Source organism: Mustela nigripes, chromosome 4 (genome assembly GCF_022355385.1).
Source record: "Mustela nigripes isolate SB6536 chromosome 4, MUSNIG.SB6536, whole genome shotgun sequence".
Taxonomy (NCBI): Eukaryota; Metazoa; Chordata; class Mammalia; order Carnivora; family Mustelidae; genus Mustela; species Mustela nigripes.
Window position 1 is genome coordinate 75828595 of NC_081560.1, and position 18959 is coordinate 75847553.

Here is an 18959-nt window from a genome sequence, read left to right on the forward strand (position 1 = left end):
TTTCTTTTTTTGGGGTGACTTTCCTATAGGGGTCATGTTCATTAAAACCCTAGAGGCTAATTTTGGCTTTACCTTCTCTAATACAGGAATGACTCTTGATTTCTTTCCTTTTATAACCGAAGCAAATTTTGTTTGTTTGTTTTTTAAATTGCCTGAGAGGGAGAAGTTATGTCGCACCCCACCAGCTAATGCACTAAAGTGAGGGGCAGACTCTGAATACCTTCCCTCAACTGTTTCCTGGGTAATTTGTATAGCAAAACATCTAAGAGTCATAGTATAGGGTAGGCAACCTTCCTGTCCCATTTAGTTTAATTATACTTCAAAGTGCTAACTTTGTAAACTGACAACAGTGGGTTCTGACTTATCTTCTGGTGAGCTGTGTTGCTATTCTCTTCCATATGCCCTTTCTAAGTCATAAAAACCTGTAGTGAATGTTCTTAAATCTTGTAATGCTTCTTTGTGTACCCAGCCTGAATCAGCTCCCACTGCCAGCAATGGGTAAACCAACAGTAACGGCCACACAGTCCCCACCTAGGTCTCTGTATGGGATGCTGGTCACCTTTTAAACTAACGATACTTAACATTTTGAGTGTCACTGGTAAGCTCTATGCCATGTCGATGGGACGTTTCTGAAATATGAACAGGCCTACTTGAGACTGGATAGAGCCATGTCTGGTGTTTAGAGATGAATATGACTGCTTTTAAAACAGAGTAGATAAGCTTTGGTGACTGTAAACTTTTCTCAGTAGCTGAAGTGAATGAAATTCCCTGCTGACAGTTAACATGAATCACAGGGATCTATGCAGTTAAGACTTCCATACTCAGTTCATCTACACACTGTCCTAAGACTAGACCTCAGATGGTATAGTTTAAGGAGGTAAAAGTCATAGCAGCAACATATATGTGGCTTTAAGCACTGAAGCTGTTTAAAAGCCAAAGGAATGGTGAATTAAGCCTCTTGGGTGCTGCTCCTATTTCTTTGGAGATGTTGTAATTAACAGTGTGGCTTCTCTGCCTGAGCTACCTGTCTCTGAAGAATTACCTAATGACAGTTGACCAAATCCTCAACATCCTTTGAGTCTTCTGAAACAGGACTGCCCAAAGATGATCCAATGATATTTGATTCTTCTCGATGATGTTGGAGTATGGGATCTGTAATGAGTTAAGTGTTCAGTAAGTTTACATGTATTCTCTAATGCATCTCAAGAAGGTATAGTAAGTACCCTATCAAAGTACAAAAATCTAACAAGATGACCAGTTATTGTTGGATCAAGTAGCCTGATGTTCCCCTTAAGATTTATCAGGCACATGATGGAATTCTATTATAGTACCTGTTAGTGTTGTCAAAGGCAAGACAGATTCAGTATCTATAACATCAGATGCCTGGATGAAGCCATGTGGTGAAGGAACGATAAGGATGGTTTCATCATCTATGGTGGTTTGATCAACTTGTTCTTCTATGGTAGGAGACTCTAGATCCTAAACAGTGGCAATTAAAAAAAAAAAAAAAGACATCTGACTCCTATTTCTTAGTTTTCTTCAAAGATTCCACACACATTTAGCTTTAAAAGGACTTCATATTCAAACATTATCCCATTTAATAAAGAAAAGAAAATTAAAGCTGAAAAATGCACAAGACAGAACTTAACAGAAGCCTGAATGTAGAAGAACAATGCTGTTATGCTGGAAGGTTATTAAGGAAGGTTACTAACCTGTACCACAAAGACCTACTATGAACCACTCTCCTGAAAATGGTTCCATAGGTCCCAACAAACAGTTCTCAATCTTTTGGAAGGGTATGGGGGAAAAGTTTTGGTGCTAAGGCTGTGGTGCAACACAGCTATCTCATACTTGTGAGGTCACAGGTGGAATATGCATTTGATTTTGTGTCCAGAGGAAAAAGGAAGTTAATGGAGACCCTCTCTCCCCCCACCCCATAAATTATTGCTAGGCTTTTTCCAAACTGAAGGTTTAAGGCTCAAGCAAGAAGGCTGTTCCCTTAATTGCAACTTACCTCAGTAACATAAGCACGGGCTAAAGGAGAAGACGACTCCTCTTGTTTCAGGTCGGTGTCAGAGATTTCTTCTGTTCTGACCATAACACTATTCATCAGTTCTGTGCTATTTTGGTCACTGAATTTGGATACATGAGCATCATTAAATGATGGCTCTACAGTTATCTTAGGCTGATGAATTTCATCTGGGAAAGTGTCTGCTTCTAGGGCATCTGGAGGCTCAGGAAAATCAGATGAGTGAATATCACTATCTACTGTCAGTTCTGCTTGGGATATGGAAGAAGAGATGTCCTCTGTGGCAACGGTCTGAATGATGACTCGTGGTGTGTGACATTGCACTGTGACGTTGTCACTTGTGTTCAACAAATGTTCTGGCTATAAAATGTCAAAGAAAACGATCAGTGGCAAAATGAGAAAATCCCTACCAGACTTTAGTTATAAGCGACAATTATCATTTATAATTTACAGGTGATACCCTACTGTCCCCTCCCCTATTCTCTTACCTCTGGAACTGCAGTGTTCTTACCACTGTTTTTCTAGGACCCCTCATCCCCATCATTCCATCTCATGGAAGGAGACACATGGGATTAAGGGTTATGCCTCAGTGAAGGCAGAGTGATGGTGTAAAACTATGTTCCTGAGACAACAGCAGTAGGAGAAATTGTTTAAATACATGGACTACATTAGTTCTGGTTCTTAAACTCTGTTATCAATTAGTCCTGGTCCCTACATGTAGGTAAACACTTAAACAGAGAACATAATCATTTTCCCCCTAGACCTATTATTATTGAAGGCATCTGGGTTCTCTCATGGTATTAAAAACAAAAAGCTTCTGTGACATCATACAGTCTTCTCTACAGAAACTAGAAAAATTAAGGAATTGACGTAACATACGGATAAAGCGTGGACAATGATCTGTTCAGGAGAAGCAGGAGCAGCAGCTGTCAGGGTTACTGTGGGACTAGCCGTCAGAGTGAGGGGAAGGCCTTGGCTTGAGCTTGTCTGAAGTAGGTAGGTACCTGGAGTGCCAGTGGGCTGTAAATGGAAAGACTAAAGGAAAAAAAAAATTAAGAATGACACAGGTGCAACAGACTGAGTAAATAAGCTTATTTATTAAGTCTAGGTTTATATCCAAAATGGGGTCTTTAATATACTTGGCACAAATGTACTTCCCAATCCTGAAGGTGCCCTCAAGTAATAAAATGAAGAGTATAATATTGACTTGTCCTACGTCCTTATATTTGTCTTAGAGATTTAACAGAGAGGCAAGGCCAGACCTTGATCCTGCCCTTCACTCCCATGTATTTCTGTGGTACTGTCTTAGCCATTTATTTCAAGGCACCAAGACATGGTAGCATAAGCCACTGTGTCCAGTGCAGTAACTCACACACAGTCTTCCTTCATGTCTACCTAGAACATAAAGAACTGCCACTCTCTCCATTTTTGAAAAGTTACTACTACAGCAGCGCTGAAAAGATTTTTTTCATAGTAAAATTTTACGAAATACTTCTTCTACTAAGGAGAAATGTATAGAGATAGTAATTAGTGTTGTGAATGACAAAAAGTATTTGACGGACAATACATTTATCTTATTATGTTTCACAGAACTGTAACAGAACTATTCAATGCCAATAAGCCCTTCATCGCCATAAGCTTCTACATTTGATAATTTGAGTTCAGTTTATCCTACTATCCCAAAGGGAAGGTATTTGCACTTAAAGGGTGATGTTGAAATCCTAGAGCCTGTGGTCCTGTGTACTGATGTTACAACAGCTCTCCTGGGACCAGCTCAATGAACCTTATTGCTAAAGCAGGCATAAATAACTATCTCAGGGAAGCGGTTGTGGGCACTACAAATTATTAGTAAATGGCGCCTGGCACACAATAAGATTCAGTTTCTTTCCTCCCTCTCCATAAAAGTAAAAGCTGATCATTTACAACACAACCTTCAGTAAATTAGATGTGGTCAGACAGTAAATACTTTATATATATGCATCTTAATTTACTTAAGTTCCTCTAATGTTCATGATTTTTTTTTTTTTGAAGCTGAGGTACTATCATCCTTTATTAATAAATTAGGATGGAAATCTTTAAATATTTGTGACCCAAGTAAGTAAAAACCTGAACACATACTCTAAATATATGTATTACATTATTTGGCCAGGGGGAAGAGGGGAGGTGACAAAATAAAGTTATCAACCTGTGACAAAGACTATTATACATCCCTAATGTGGAGACTACAGGATTAGGAAGCGGAAGCTTTGGTTAAGTAAACTGCTAGCAGAAATTCCAAAGTTGTTCTAAAAGAGAACCTTCAGCCACACTGGCTATCCTCATGAGATGTAACTTGTGCAGAGGATAAACTTTTGTACTAACAGCCCCCTGTTTTTCACAGCAAATAAACCTTGACATAATTTAAATAAAACCTACTTTATATTTTTTTCCTGAAAAATAAGCTAATTCTGGGTATTACCATTTGAGGACTTAAAAAGTTATTCTATGAGAAACCCCCTTTCTTCAAATTAGCAATCTTGGCCCTTTGCTCCCTCAAACCTCTTAGCATAGGCAACCATTCCTCTTTTTGTCTCTATGGATTTGTCTATTTTAGACACTTCAAATAAATGGGAATCAAACACTATGTGGTATTTTGTAGCTAGTTTCACTTAGCATAACATTTTCAAGGTTCACCCTTGGAGCATGTATTAGTACTTTCTTTTTTACTGCTGATTTAATTGTATGGTGACAGCACATTTTATATACCCATTTGTCAGTGGATGGCCATTTGGGTTTCCACTTTTTGATTATTAGGAAGAGGAACATTCATGTACACGTTTATGCAGACATGTTTTCTTTTCATTTACGTAAACCTTGGATTAGAATTGGTGGCACAGATATTAACTATACTTTTTTTACCTTTCTAGGAACTTCAAGATTCTTTTGTAAAGTAGCTACACTATTTAGGACTGGGACTTTTAAATTCTGTATCCCCAAGGGCTGCCAGTACAGTAAACTTTTTGGTTATATATAGTATTTGTTTATCAATACAAAGGCATACATGCACCCTCCTCATTAAGCCCTGTCACTTTTCATATGTAAAAAGAGCACATTATTGGTTTAAACCTATACAGAGGAAGAAAAAAGGGAAAGTCTTGATGTATGTCCTCATTTAATCATCTGGCCGCAGAAACATGGGCATAGTTGCACTGAATGCCAATCATGTTTTTAGTTCATTTGTTCATATGATAACAGTGCTAAAACCAGTGGTTTTTCTTATGCATAAAATGACCACTTTCTCTTTTGTGAAGTGTTACTCACTGGAAGAATCTCAAATGCCTGTAGTGTTCCACTGTTTAGTGTTATTGTTTCCGAGTCAACAGTAGCAGCAGGGGACTCTGTTGAAGCTGTGGTAGGAACAAAGACAACAGTAAATAAAACACATAATCTCATAGTGAATAATTTGCCTAGAAACCATTTAAATTTCTTATGAGAAGCAATCTTATCTGGGATGGCACCCATTAGGGGCTGGCTCAAAGCCAAATCCAGCCACTACCAGTTTTTGTGAAAAGTATTACAGGAACATGGCCATACCTGTTTATGTTCCACAGCTGCTTTTGCACTGTAAAGGCAGAATTGACTAGCTGTTCAGAGACAGTACCTGCTAACCCTTGACAGCGATCACAAAATATTTCTAGTATTAGAAGTGAGAGTAATACACTAAGGCTAATTTACAAGTCAACAGGAACTTGGTAAAAAAATAAAATTTCCTGGACATTCTGATAAGCAGTATAGGTTCCTGGAACAGGAGTCCCCAAACACCAGGCTTCAGTTTAGCAGCATTACTCTTGGGCCATGTAAACCTGAGCCAATGGCGTGCTTTGAACCTACTAGTGTTAGTGTTCAGAGACTTTATCTGTCCTGCCTACCTCATGTAGTCGTTAGGAGGAACCACAAACATGAAATATTTCCAGGGCCCCCCCCGGGTGGCTCAGCTGGTTAAGTGTCTGCTCAGCAGGGAGTCTGCCCTTTGCAATCCACCCCCTCCCACCCCTGGTTTGTGCGCATCCACTCTCTCAAATAAAATCTTAAAACAAACAAACAAACAAACAAACAAAAAAAAAACCCAAAACAAAGGTAGTCCTATTTCAGAAGGACACATTTGGAAGACTGAACAGCGTTGGTCACACCCGATCAAGGTTATAAGGAATTAAGAGTAACTGGATGAAATGGGATCTCAACTGCACCTCTAGATAAATCCATGTGAAAAATGACTTGGAATCATCTTGCAATGTGTAGTGTTTATTCTTAAAATACTTCTCAGTGGGAAGGATATGAGACACCTTTCAAAAAAGTGCACTTGATTCATGTTACTATTTCTCTAGTTGATGGAATCTTAAGATCAAACCTAGAATAATTTAAAGGGATTCCAGATAAATAATTTTCGTCATGGGTAAGCAAACTGAGCAGGGACAAATTGTGGCCAAAGACTAAGAATGGTTTTTACATTTTTAATTATTTTGGTTTTTACATTTTTTAAGGATTGTTTAAAACCCAGAAAATCCCACAAAGACCTATGTGGGCGGCAAAGTTTAACATGTTTATATTTACTATTCTGGCTCTAAAGTTTGTGAGTCCCTGACTCCTAACAAAGGAAGGAACAATCATATGAGATTTAACCCTAAATGCAAAGAATAACTGATACGGTATAAAACTCTTACTAACATTTCTTGCTGGAAGAAATAAAATTATTCTACATATTTTTAAAAAACCATCCTGTGAATATTAAGGTACCAGTGTCTGCATTCCCAGTAAGTACAGTCACTCCAACAGCCAAGGGAAGTTCTAACAATCTCTGTGCACAATCTATAACCAACAGTAGCTCGCATATTTATATCGGACCAGTTTTTGCAATTCTTCAGGTGATAAAGTTAAGTAAGCAGAGGGCTAAAAAAAGTTCTTCATGCTTTATTACACTGGTAGAAAGCTAAAGCAAATAACCAAACTTGAATTAGAATTTTAAGACAGGCATGATCATTTTAAAGGTCTGCAAGGTAACCTTGATAGTCACTGGATATATGGGTGTATGTAGTGTCACCATGACCAAGAGGCAGCCCACTGATTCTCAAAATGGTGTCATAGGGTACCTTTGGAAATCCTTGGGTTTTTTATTTGCCATAATGATTAGGAAGCACTACTGGCATTTTGTGGGTGAGTCAAGGGACACTGAGCATCCTGCAGTGTGTAGGACAGCACTGCCAACAATCAGTTATATACTCAAAATGCTAATAATCCCCTGGTTGAGAATAACATACAGCAGTTGGTATACTTTTGGCAATGTCCCTTCCATAGGCAGAGCATTTAGGTAGACAAAAGAAACGAGAAAAAAGTGAAGAATCATCTGGTTCTGAGGATTTTATTCGCACTTCTTTTCTGTTATTCTGTCATGGGAAAAAAGGCAGAACTATCAAATCCTTTCCCCGTAACAACTATTCGGTTCTCATAATCTCATTAAACTGAAAAAATATCAGAGGCTTAAAAAAAAAAAAGGATAAAATAGTTCCCAAAGGAAAACTGGCTCTTCTTGAAGAAAATCTCAATCTCCTCAAATTCATTTCTTCTACACATGACTTCAAATCCACCCCCAATCTGTGTGTCTCTGGTTAATTATTACAAATGATGTGCCACCTTAGGAACTCTATTTCCTTGTCCAAGTGATTTTAGGTAGTAGTCTATTAATCATTAATTCTTTGTGAACTCTAAAAGTAAGAGGATTTAAAATGGTTTATTATGGTTGGGAAGTTCTGTCACACACTCATCTTTTGTGCAAATATTAATTAAGCTAATGAACATAAAATGCCTTAGACTGCCTCTGTCAAACTGCACAAATTTCTGTCAACATTCTGGAAGAATGAAAGGTATTAGAGCCATTACCAAATCATAGAGGTCCAAGAGCAAGGAGTCTCCAATAGACACTTACAGACATGAGTGATTTGGACTGGAATCTGCAAGGCTGTCATGGGGCTTGGAGAGATGGCTGTATTGTCTTCCAAGCGGGCGACTCTGATCTGAACATGCTGTACACTGGAATTGGAATTACTGTTTGGAACTCCAGATCCTGATTTATTCTCCAAAAGCGTTGGGTTGTTTTTTTGATTCTCATGTAACTGTTTAAGACCCTTTATTAAGACTGAAGGGAGATGGGTAGACAAAAAGAACATTGATTCTCCGACAGACCACCATCTAAGCAGCAGGGGAGGTGGGGGTAAGGAGGGGAAGTATTTGGAATAAATAACTGCACACTGCATGTGAGATCTCAGCAAAATAACAATAAAAATATTTTAAAGCTATAACCTGTCTGGAAATTTCTGGAAACATTATCCATCACAAGAAATTTAAAAAATTCCTAACACAATGTTATTCTTGCCACCTAAGATACATTAAAAAAAAAAAAAAAAAAAAAAAAAAAAGGCGCCATTGTGAGGAACATGAAAATAAGACCTTTGTTATGTCTTAGGGCTCCAGGATAAAATTCTTGTTATTTTGGGAGAATACTGTTAATGCAAAGTAGCTTACTTCCTTAGTCAGCTGGCTGTGAGTTGAACTCACAACTCGAGAGTAGCAGGCTCATCTTTTCCAAACAGTAATATGTAACCACCTTGAATTCTTGTGCAGGAAAGTCAAATCTAGACTTGCCCCCCTCCTATCAGTCCTCTCAGGTGGTAACTGCAATACGGGTGGGTTTATGTCACATTAGTATTCATTCACTTTTCTGGTTTTAATGTTAGATTTATTTATAATGGACTTAATTTTTAAAAAATCTTATTTTCATAGAGCCACAGTTCTTCAGTATTTAATTTTCCTTTGGAGAAATGGAAGTTGGAGCACTATATCAAGGGGCATGAATTTGACTGCCTTTAATTAAATGAACTGTACATCCGAGTTTCATACCAGAGTGCAAAGCAGGCAATGAAGGGACAAACATGCTTGTGCCTCACTTTTAAGCAAACCCAACTTAGGATGTCTAGATTTACATCATTAATGAATTATGAATTTACAGTCTTTATACTATAAAACCACCGAAGAAAATCTCTGAATGACAAACCCAATTATGTGAAGTTCTTCAACACTTAAAAGTTGATTTAAACCTAAGTTTTCAGAAATACATTTTTGTACACAATATGTAAAATCATTTTCTGCACAGTTGTATGAGAACAAGAATGTATGTAAATATGTCTATTTTCATCTTAGGTGCTTTGAGAATTACACATCACATCAACTCTTCTCAAGGGAAGGAAAGACAGTTAGCCAAAGAAATAGAGCTGTTTCAGTGAAGATCTACTAAGATTCATATCTCTTTAGCTGAGGCAAAGAACGTCTGACCTCTAAGTCCTGAGGAGTAAATATGGTAAGACAAGGGAAGGACTTAAGAAGCAAAAAATACATTACCAGGGAATGAAACATCCTTATGATTTGCAATCTGCCTTTTGATGGTCCACCATTTACTTCGAAGCCATTGTGGTGAACGGACACTGCTCCATCCCTCCGCTAACAGATCCCAGTTGATGTCATTTTCATCAGCTACATCAAGCTCTGCTATCCTACAGGTTACAAAATAAACATCTGTTAGATGTTAATTTATTTCTCTGGAAGAACCCTTCCCTGACTACACATGATGGCACTGGCAATAAAGGGGACAGCAGCTTATGTCATGGAGATGCTACTGTTAACTGCATGGGAAAGGACTGCAAGGGTGCAGAACTGCCCCCACAGCTAGGAGCTATGACCTAGCACTATCAAGAGCCTTTTGTTAATGGTACAAGGAATGGGCCAGACTATAAATGGTCAGAAGCCAATGAAACACTGTAAAGGCAAGGGAGTAGCTAAAGGTTAGAACAGGGTAAGAACAGTGTTAGTGGAAAAGTGTTTTGTAATGTGTTACAGTGTGCCATAGCAAGTTATTTCCTAGATCTGATCTTTTCCCTATCTGTAATAAATAAAAACATTTAGAAATGAGCTATTTGCAGATGACTAGTTGAAACAAGTATATTAAAAACAAAACCCAAAATAAAATGATAAAAACAAAAACAATACTCCAGCAGCAACCAAAACAAAAACCACTAATTTAATAGTTCCACAAGATTTGGGGTACGAGTGATCTATATTTGTTCTCCAGCTTCAACTGTCATGATGATGTTGATTTTCAGGAGGGAGGAGCTTTTATTACTTTGATGTCTCAAACATGTCCTTGCTGGTATTTCTGCCTCGAGTCACTGAATGGTTGTACTAACTAACTTAAAAGAAAAAAAAAGTCAAAAAAAAAAAGCTCAGGATTATTACCTTAAAGCTATTTTTGGATACGTATGACATGGAAGCGCCTGACTGGGTCCAGTGTGAAGGTGTGGGGTAACTGTAACCTGGGCCCCCTGCTTGGCAATCTTAGCACAGTCACCCAAGATTGAAGGGCATGGAGACTGAATAGCCCTCTTCCCCTGCACACGGTGCCCCTCTGCTAGCACTGAGGCACATTGGTGGACAGTGGCAGGCTGCAATGCCACTGTCTGTGCCATACCTGTTCTGTGGGGAGAGAGAGGACTTCAGTCTCCACGCCTTCAATCTGGTACTTTGCACGAGCACTAAATCCACTAAAAAGGAACAAACACAAAACAAAACAAAAGAGCTCAATATGAAATGCATAGGGTCTGAAGGATCCTCCGTGGACCCATTCTCTATGGAAAGGATGCTTTTCAGACATTAGGCATCTCTAAGGAAACCAAAAGAGGAAACATCAATCAAGCCACCTACTGCTATTAAGCAGCTTTTAAAGGACTTAGGACACAAACCTGAGGATGAGATTGATTTCATCTTCCTTGGTCCATTCAGTTCCTCCACTCTGTTTCCAGTTCAGGTAGTTGAGCCATTTAGAACGACACTGCTTTTCTGAGCGGGTACCCACTCGCTCTGCCACAGCTGCCCATGACACGCCCTGTGTCACTATGTCACCTGGCTCAGTGCTTGTCAATTCATGAACCACCTCTGCAAGTCTCTTTTCCTCTTCTTCTGTCCACTTCCCTGAAAGAAGGAGATCATCAGACTATTACTGCTATCTTCTATTTTGCAAATCAGATGCAGCCCTGATGGGAAGTACGCAAGAACGCCGCCAGTAAGTTATTTCTGAATGACTCTGGGGAAGGACACTGCACGTATCTACTAAGACAACTACGTTTCACTAGGCCAGGAAGGTTCTTGATACAAAAGCAAATACAGAATCCTGATGAAAAACTGACTGACTCCTTAAGGAAAGAAAAACTACCCAGTACATACCTAGAAAGAATTATACACTGTCAGATGCACTAAACCTAAGTGGGAAGAGCTTCATGGTGGCAAGATGGACACAAAACCTCACAAAATTTTTCCTTAGTCTTGTCTAGAATTCCCTGCTCTGCAGAAGTGATGTGGCTAAGAGATCCCTCACCAGAGGAATGAATGATGAGACAAGTGGAGCAACTCCTATGGGCTCCTACCCACTTTAGTAAAATGGAAACTAGGTTTATACCATCTCCTTTCCCTACCAGCCCAACTCTAAGAAACTATGACAGCACAGAAGTCGGAGACTGGTATTCACACATGATTTTACTCCAGGTTTTCCCAAAGCCATAAACCAGTAATGATACCAAATGATCCGCTTGGTCTTTTCTTAAGGAACTTGAGCATAAAAACAGTTTTGTGTGTTTTTTTTTTTTTTTTTTAAAACTCCTTTCACTTCTGTTTCCATTTTGTTACTAGTAGCTAAAAAGGTTAGAAAATTTCAAAAGAGCTGTGTGCTTGCATCAGGGAGTCATTCATTCAACAAATACCTATTGGACCTTCTATTATGCGCTAAGCACAGTTCTGGATACCATATATTCAAGACAAAGTCCTGCTTCTACTTTAGCATGGCAGCAAACGGTACTCACAGTGCCTTACCTAAAAACTCTGGGCCTAATTCTATTATCTAGAGCTCCTATTCCTGTTTCATTCATTAAGCTGTCATTAACACAGAATGACAGAGTTGGAGGGGTTTATGTTCTCTCTGTCTTGCAGGTCACAGGGCTGGTGGAGTCAATGATTAAGCAGGAGATATTCCCCGATTCCACTCTGGCAGGGTAGGGAGGTGAAAACGGAAAACATACAACCAGGAAGGTTAAGCTTAACTTGAGAACCACTTTTCTTACTAAAAGACTGAGCACAGACTGTGGCTCCTTCAGAAAATTTTAATGCTAAAATGGAACTATCTTACTTTCCTTCTCATATATGAGAACTACAGATCACCTATTCTAACCTCTTCATTTTCGAGGAAACTCAAGCTCAGAAAGTTATGTGAGAGCTGGTGCCAGAGCCTCAATACTGTTATTGGTCACAGAGGTTAGGATTAACAGTATCATCAGTGCATCTGTATATACTAAGAGTTAAATAGGCATTTGTTGTCTGTACCAGAGACTGAAACACTAATGACAAGTTTTTTTCTATAGAAAAATATACTTACTTGCTTGAAATAAGCAAAACAGAGCCATAGCACTGAAAGGTAACTTAAGCTGGGAACTGCCGGAACTAAAGGTTTTTCTAGTAACATGAAGTTGATAAGGTGTTGTTTACAGAAGCTCAACAGTTAGATGGGTTTAAATTAAAACTTCCTGTTATGTAAGCCTTAATAATAAAAACTTTCCCAACTGGAGCAGTTTTGCATTGCTACAAAATGGAAACATGCTACATCTAAAACCTCTGAAACGGAGGCAATGTGTCCCTGTGAACAATGTCACCTCGCACAAAGGCAGAAAAATGAAGGCTTACTCGGGCCTACAAGGCACGAAGAAAAAGGAAGACTAGAAAATACTCAAGCGAATGACAAATTGCTTTCCGGAAGAGAAGAGAAAGCAGTATGAGAAGGGGCGGGAAGCTCTGATGGAGACAAGAGTGGCCCCGCGGCAGCGCTCATAGTACCTGTGTTGCAAGTATCCTTCATCAGTCGGCACCGATCTTTGACGGAAGACGCGCTTCTTCCTAGCGCCGCCCCTATTGTTGCCCAGTCATTGCCATGCTTTATCCGGAGCCTAAAACAAGAGTCTGCCAATCAGCATTGGGTTCAACTGTTTTCTCCCTTTTAATTTCATCATTTATTCTTCATTCTTCTTCTTCCCATTTGACTGGTTTGGAAGTTGTGGGCAGCAATACTTTGAGAGCCAAAGTTTGAAAGTGTGGCCTTTTTTTGGGGTCCACAGTTGTCTGTGGGTGAAAAAAAAACAGGCAGCAATTGCCTTTTTCCTGGGTCAGAGAAGAAATAAGTAACTTGGATATGTGTTCAAAAAAGACCAAATTTCCCCTCAGGTTACTGACACAATCTCCCAGGCAATCCCCAGATTGTTCCCTTTGAGCACGCCTAACAAGCTCTTCTCAGACATCTGAAAAAGTTTCCCAAGCTGCTATCACCATAAAGAGGATCAACCTTCAATTTTTTCCATGGTCCATACAATCCATCAACCCATACTTTAGGGCCCTACTCAACAAAGCAGAATTGTTTTTCCTGCAAAATTGCCTTCATAAAGTAAGAGTCCGCCCAGACATTAAGTGCAACATTTGCTAAGTCACCATTCTAAACTAAGCATGTAGCACAGCCCTGGTTTTGATCCTGGTTTCTAAGCCCAGTATTTAGTCTTCAGGCCACCAAGAATGGCCATCTAATCTCTTCTGTAACCCTTACTAGTGGTCTGAGGACACACTTAATTCAGCAACTCACTAAGGAAAAGACGAAATTTATGGGCGTGGCTACTCTGTGGATGTATGGACCTGAACATTTCTTTTTATGGTCAAGCATGCTTAATAGCAGGATTAAATTACACCAGTCTACTAAAAATCTCTTGACAGTTTCAAAGTAAAAGTTTAGAAAAAACAAAGGTATTAAAAAAGTTAAAACCCAACTATCAAAATTCAGGGAAAGAAAAAAATATTTTTAACTTACTCCTTGAGCTTTTCAATTTCTTCAGGTGTATATCTAGAAATTTAAAGAAATTTTTAAAAAGATCGATTAAAACAAAGAATGTTAAAAAAAAAAAACTTAATAAAAATCAGAATTTTACTTAGGGACCCAAATGTTAAGTCACTTAGCACACTGATAATATTTTTAAAGTAACCAACTTCAAAGTAAATTACTAAAAATTAAAACTGATGCTTCTATCTTCTTTTTTATAAAAAAATACTTTTAGCTATAATAAAAGTGAGCAATGTACATCTTTCTCTAGGAAAATTCAACACTTAAAATGTATTTGCTCCTATTCCACTTTAAGTCTTCCTTTATTTGAAAACTGGTTTCAGGCCCTCTAATATTGTAGTTATTCTGAAAGACTTATGTATGACACTGTAACCCAGAGCCAAAATGCAAATCTATAGTAAACTGTTACAAGGCACCAAAAAATTTAAAAAACTTCTCTTCATTTCCCCTACCCAAGCATCGACACCTCCCAGACTCTTGCTCCAATGTAAAGGCTCTTTTTCTTTAGAGGGTAAGTACTCAATACAGCCAATGCAATGTTCTTTTTAAAAGCAGTACCTAATAAGCCATATTATGACTACCTAAAATTCCCAAAGGGAAATTAAAAAAGTCAGTAACACCAAAGAATCATTGCACTGAAAAAAAAAAAAAAAAGATGCCTTCCCCTAAATGTTACCTATAACAGAAATCCAGGCATTGTATTTAGAAATTTATTTATTTTCCATTCTGGTTTTATTTAAAAAGATAAAAAAAGGGTCACTAACCTAGGAAATGCTATACTATAAAAAAATAGGAATGATGTTACCAATGAATTTAGAGGGGTTTTTTCCTCACACCTCCTAAATCTTTACCCACTATAATATTTTTTATTATAATGTGACTTTATTATATAGCAGACTTTGAATGAAGATAGCTAAGTCTAAACTCTGACATATAAGGTGATTGAGATTCTAAGTTCTAAGAGGCCTTATTATAATGAGATTTCCATAGTTACAACATGGACCTGGGGAAAAAAAATATTAACACAGCAAACAGTAATTCATAGCTGTTCCCAATTAAAATTCTGCTCATATTTTTTAAAAAAGATAGCTCTTTAAATATTTCTCCTAATTACATGAAAACATGCAGCATTACAAGTTTTCATACTTTCCCACATGGTTTCTGTCATCATACATGCGAAGCACTCTTCTATAAACTGCAAACAAAGGCCGGTTCAGACCCCATGCTATAGTCCTGTAGAAATCTTTTCTTTCGTCTTTTGACATCTCAAAGATGATTTCTGTAGCATCTTTTATTCCGCGTGCCTAAATGGGTTACATTTCTTTGATTTAGGGATTTCTGATAAAATGCATATGGATATACTATGCTTTTTAAAAGTTGATTTTTTATTTTCAAGATCATCAATGGCATTTAGAAAAATAATGTATTGCTAATTCATTAATAAGTCAATATAAACTTTAAAATGTTTCAAGAGATAATAAAGTGATACTTAAATGCTCCAAAAATAAACTACTAAATTCATAGTCATGTTGTGTCAACACCTTTTAAAATTATAAAAAAATTAATATCTAAAGAAAGAAGAAAATCACAAGAATAAAATTAACAGAATTAGGAATCAAATAAGTAACAGAAACTATAAACAATGCTAAAAAATGGTACTTTGAAAAGACTCTTAAAGACTAATAAAATATGAAAAGATAAACTATGGCAAAACTAAAAGACAAAACACTGGAAATGAAAAAATGGGGCCTAAGTAGAGATGCTACAGAGATTAGACAGTTGAACATTATGAAAATTCTATGGCCATAAATTTGTAAACTTACATAAAATGAATAAACTCCTAGAAAAAGTCAACTTACCAAAACAGACTCAGGAAGAGATAGAAAATCTAATAAGCACAGACCACCAAGAAAATTTAATAGTTATTAATAATTTTTCACAATGCAAATACCAGGCCCACATGACTTCATAGGTAAATCCTACCAAACAATCAAGAGAAACATCATTCTGATTTTAAACTATTCTAGGGTATAAAAAAACAGGGGGAACACTTCCTCATTCATTTTATTAGGCTACTATAAACTCAACAGCAAAACCAGACAAGGACAGTTTCAGAAAAGAATTTTTAGGTAAGTTTGTTCTCTAACACAGATCCCTCAGTCCCTAAAATATTGAGCACCAGCAATGTATAAGAAGGTCAGTAATCAATACAGATGGATACAGATGGTAAGCTTATTCCAGGAATTTTGTGTTAATTAAAAAAAATATTATTATAGCATTAATTATTAAATTTACGGAAAAAGTGTAAATAGCTATAGATGTGGAAAGAACATTTGTAACATAGAACATTCATAATTACACTCCTAGTGAATTTGGATTTGCTGATAACCTAATAAAAGAAAATATATAAAAAGCACAGGTCGAAAAAGAGAAATCATTTACAGGTGTTATATATGTAGAAACTTAAATGAGTAGCAAATTCTCATTACAAAATCAATATACAAAGTTATTTGCATTTCTATACAAAGATCAAAAAACGTTTAAAAGTTCTCATTTACAGTATCACCAAAATTAAAAGCAACAGGACTAAATCTTAGACAAGTTATACAAGTCCTTTATGGAGGAAAACAAAGTACCAAAGGCATTAAACAGGAAGCCACTACAACAGACAGTATACAGTGTTCTCTACAGGAAAATGGAATACTGTGAAGATGTTAATTACCCTCAAATTGATGCACAGATTCAGTGCAGTCCAATAAAAATTCCAACAGTTTTCCATTCTCTGCAACTCGATTCTAAGCAAAGGGTCAAAAAGGGGCAAGACATTCATAAAGAGACTTGCCCTATCAGATGCTGTGATTTCTCTAGGTAGTGTCATCTATACTAGTACCAAGTATCAACAAACAGAATCTGGTAACAAATTAGAAACCTACAAAGATTTGTGGAAGCTTGATTTGGAACAAAATGGACACTGTAGATTGGAAGTAGACGGACATTCCATAGCAATGCTGGGACAACTGCCTTCCATATAAAACCAAAAATAAAATCAAAACAAACCAACAAAAAAAACCCAATAGTGAAACCCTATCTCAGAGCTTTAGGAAAAAAAAAAAATCAACATGAAAGACAAAACTATAGAACTTTTATGTGACAATATATAGGGCAATATCTTTATGCCCTTGAAGCAGAGAAGGATTTCCAAATAACCATGTAAAATATAAATGTAAAAAATGATTTTGATATTGAAATTAAGATTCTTTTTCATCAAATGACCCCCACAGAAAAGGAAAAGATAGGCTACTGAATTGAGACAAGATACCTGTCAGACAAATAAACAAAAAGCCAGCATACATTAAGAATGTCTAGAGAATGAAAAAGATAACCCTGCAAAAAACTGATCAAATAACGAACAAGAATTTCAAAGAGGAAACCTAGAAAGTGGCCAGTAAGCATATAAAAGTATGTTATCAGAGGAATACAAATTAAAATCCATAATAAAGTAGCATTCACACCCATCAAATTTGTTTAAATTCATAGCAAAAAAACGAAAGACCCCAAAGGACCATTAACTGCCCATGGATAACTTACAGTATCTATACTGGCATTATGAAATACAGCTAAATAAAAAAAAAAATTAACAGGTATGGATCACAAAAGCAAAATAATAAACAATAGAAGCCAATTATAGAACACCCAGAGGATCAAACTATTTACATAAATTTCAAAAAGAGGTAAAATTACACGGATGTGCATTTTATACATTCCTTGAAATGCATAAAACTTCACAGGAAAAAGTTTCTACATTTTATTTTTCTATTATTTATTTATTTTTTGGGGGGGTAAAGATTTTAATTTATTTATTTTGACAGAGAGACAGAGATCACAAGTAGGCAGAAAGGCAGGCAGAGAGAGAGGAGAAAGCAGGCTCCCCGCTGAGCAGAGAGCCCTATGCCGGGCTCCATCCCAGGACACACGGGGATCATGACCTGAGCAGAAGGCAGAGGCTTTAACTCACTGAGCCACCCAGCCGCCCCCTATTAATCTTTTTTTTTAGTCAGCTCTACACCCAATGTGGGGTTTAAACTCATGACTGCAAGATCAAGAGTCACACTCTACTGAATGAGCCAGCTAGATGCCCCAAGTTTCTAAAATTTTAGAATTTAAAATCCTCTTATTCCAGTTCTGCAAATAATTAAATCTAACATTTAAAATCTAAATATATGAAAGGCACTGTGTTGCAGGATGACCATATACTGAGATGAAAATGCTTCTGGTCTTTTTTTCCACTTGTATCATACTTTCATTTATCTGATGTCTAATTAATTGGTTTAAAAATGGCTCTACATGGGGCGCCTGGGTGGCTCAGTTGTTAGGCGGCTGCCTTCAGCTCAGGTCATGATCCCAGGATCCTGGGATAGAGCCCCACATCGGGCTCACTGCTCCACGGGAAGCCTGCTTCTCCCTCTCCCACTCCCCCTGCTTGTGTTCCCTCTCTCGCTGTGTCTCTCTGTCAAATAAACAAATAAAATCTTAAAAAAAAAAAAAAAAAATATATATATATATGGCTCCAGTGTTCTTAAACAGCAGCACATAATAAAAACCATGATCAACTATCAAACCAGGTATCTTTTTCCAAGATCAGTATGCCTTTTTGGACGTTTCCTATCTCTGCCAATCCATTCCTCCTTCTCCCAGGCATCCAAAATAAAACACCCTGAAGTTACTCCAAATCCTCCTTTTCCCTCTTCTCTGACATCCAGTCACCAGGTGTCCTTACCGACCATCTGCTTATCTGCCAATTCTTCCACCACTCTAGTTTTACAAAGTCCTTATCTCATCCAGTCAAGCAATCTCAAATCAGTCTAAAAGATTTAGATCTCAAAGATCTCGCATCAGTCACATTCCCGCTCTTTACTCAGAATTGAA

At 37.4% G+C, this 18959-nt stretch overlaps 1 protein-coding gene across 4 annotated transcripts in view; it reads right to left on the reverse strand.

Annotated features, from left to right (window-relative positions):
• Positions 1 to 76: 76 nt before the first annotated feature.
• The window catches only part of DMTF1 (cyclin D binding myb like transcription factor 1), a 44296-nt gene continuing 25413 nt past the window's right edge, over positions 77 to 18959 (reverse strand). For 3 of the 4 annotated variants that reach the window (XM_059396932.1, XM_059396930.1, XM_059396931.1), the window contains 11 exons: positions 15180 to 15337; positions 14004 to 14036; positions 12989 to 13098; positions 10852 to 11080; positions 9458 to 9609; positions 7989 to 8198; positions 5330 to 5415; positions 2909 to 3064; positions 2015 to 2389; positions 1332 to 1479; positions 77 to 1152 (listed from right to left, as the gene is read on the reverse strand). In XM_059396932.1, the coding sequence (XP_059252915.1) occupies positions 1043 to 1152; positions 1332 to 1479; positions 2015 to 2389; positions 2909 to 3064; positions 5330 to 5415; positions 7989 to 8198; positions 9458 to 9609; positions 10852 to 11080; positions 12989 to 13098; positions 14004 to 14036; positions 15180 to 15337 (1767 nt within the window). In that variant the 3' untranslated portion in view covers positions 77 to 1042. The remainder of the gene's footprint in view (positions 1153 to 1331; positions 1480 to 2014; positions 2390 to 2908; positions 3065 to 5329; positions 5416 to 7988; positions 8199 to 9457; positions 9610 to 10851; positions 11081 to 12988; positions 13099 to 14003; positions 14037 to 15179; positions 15338 to 18959) is intronic. The other variant, XM_059396933.1, reaches the window with a different exon arrangement.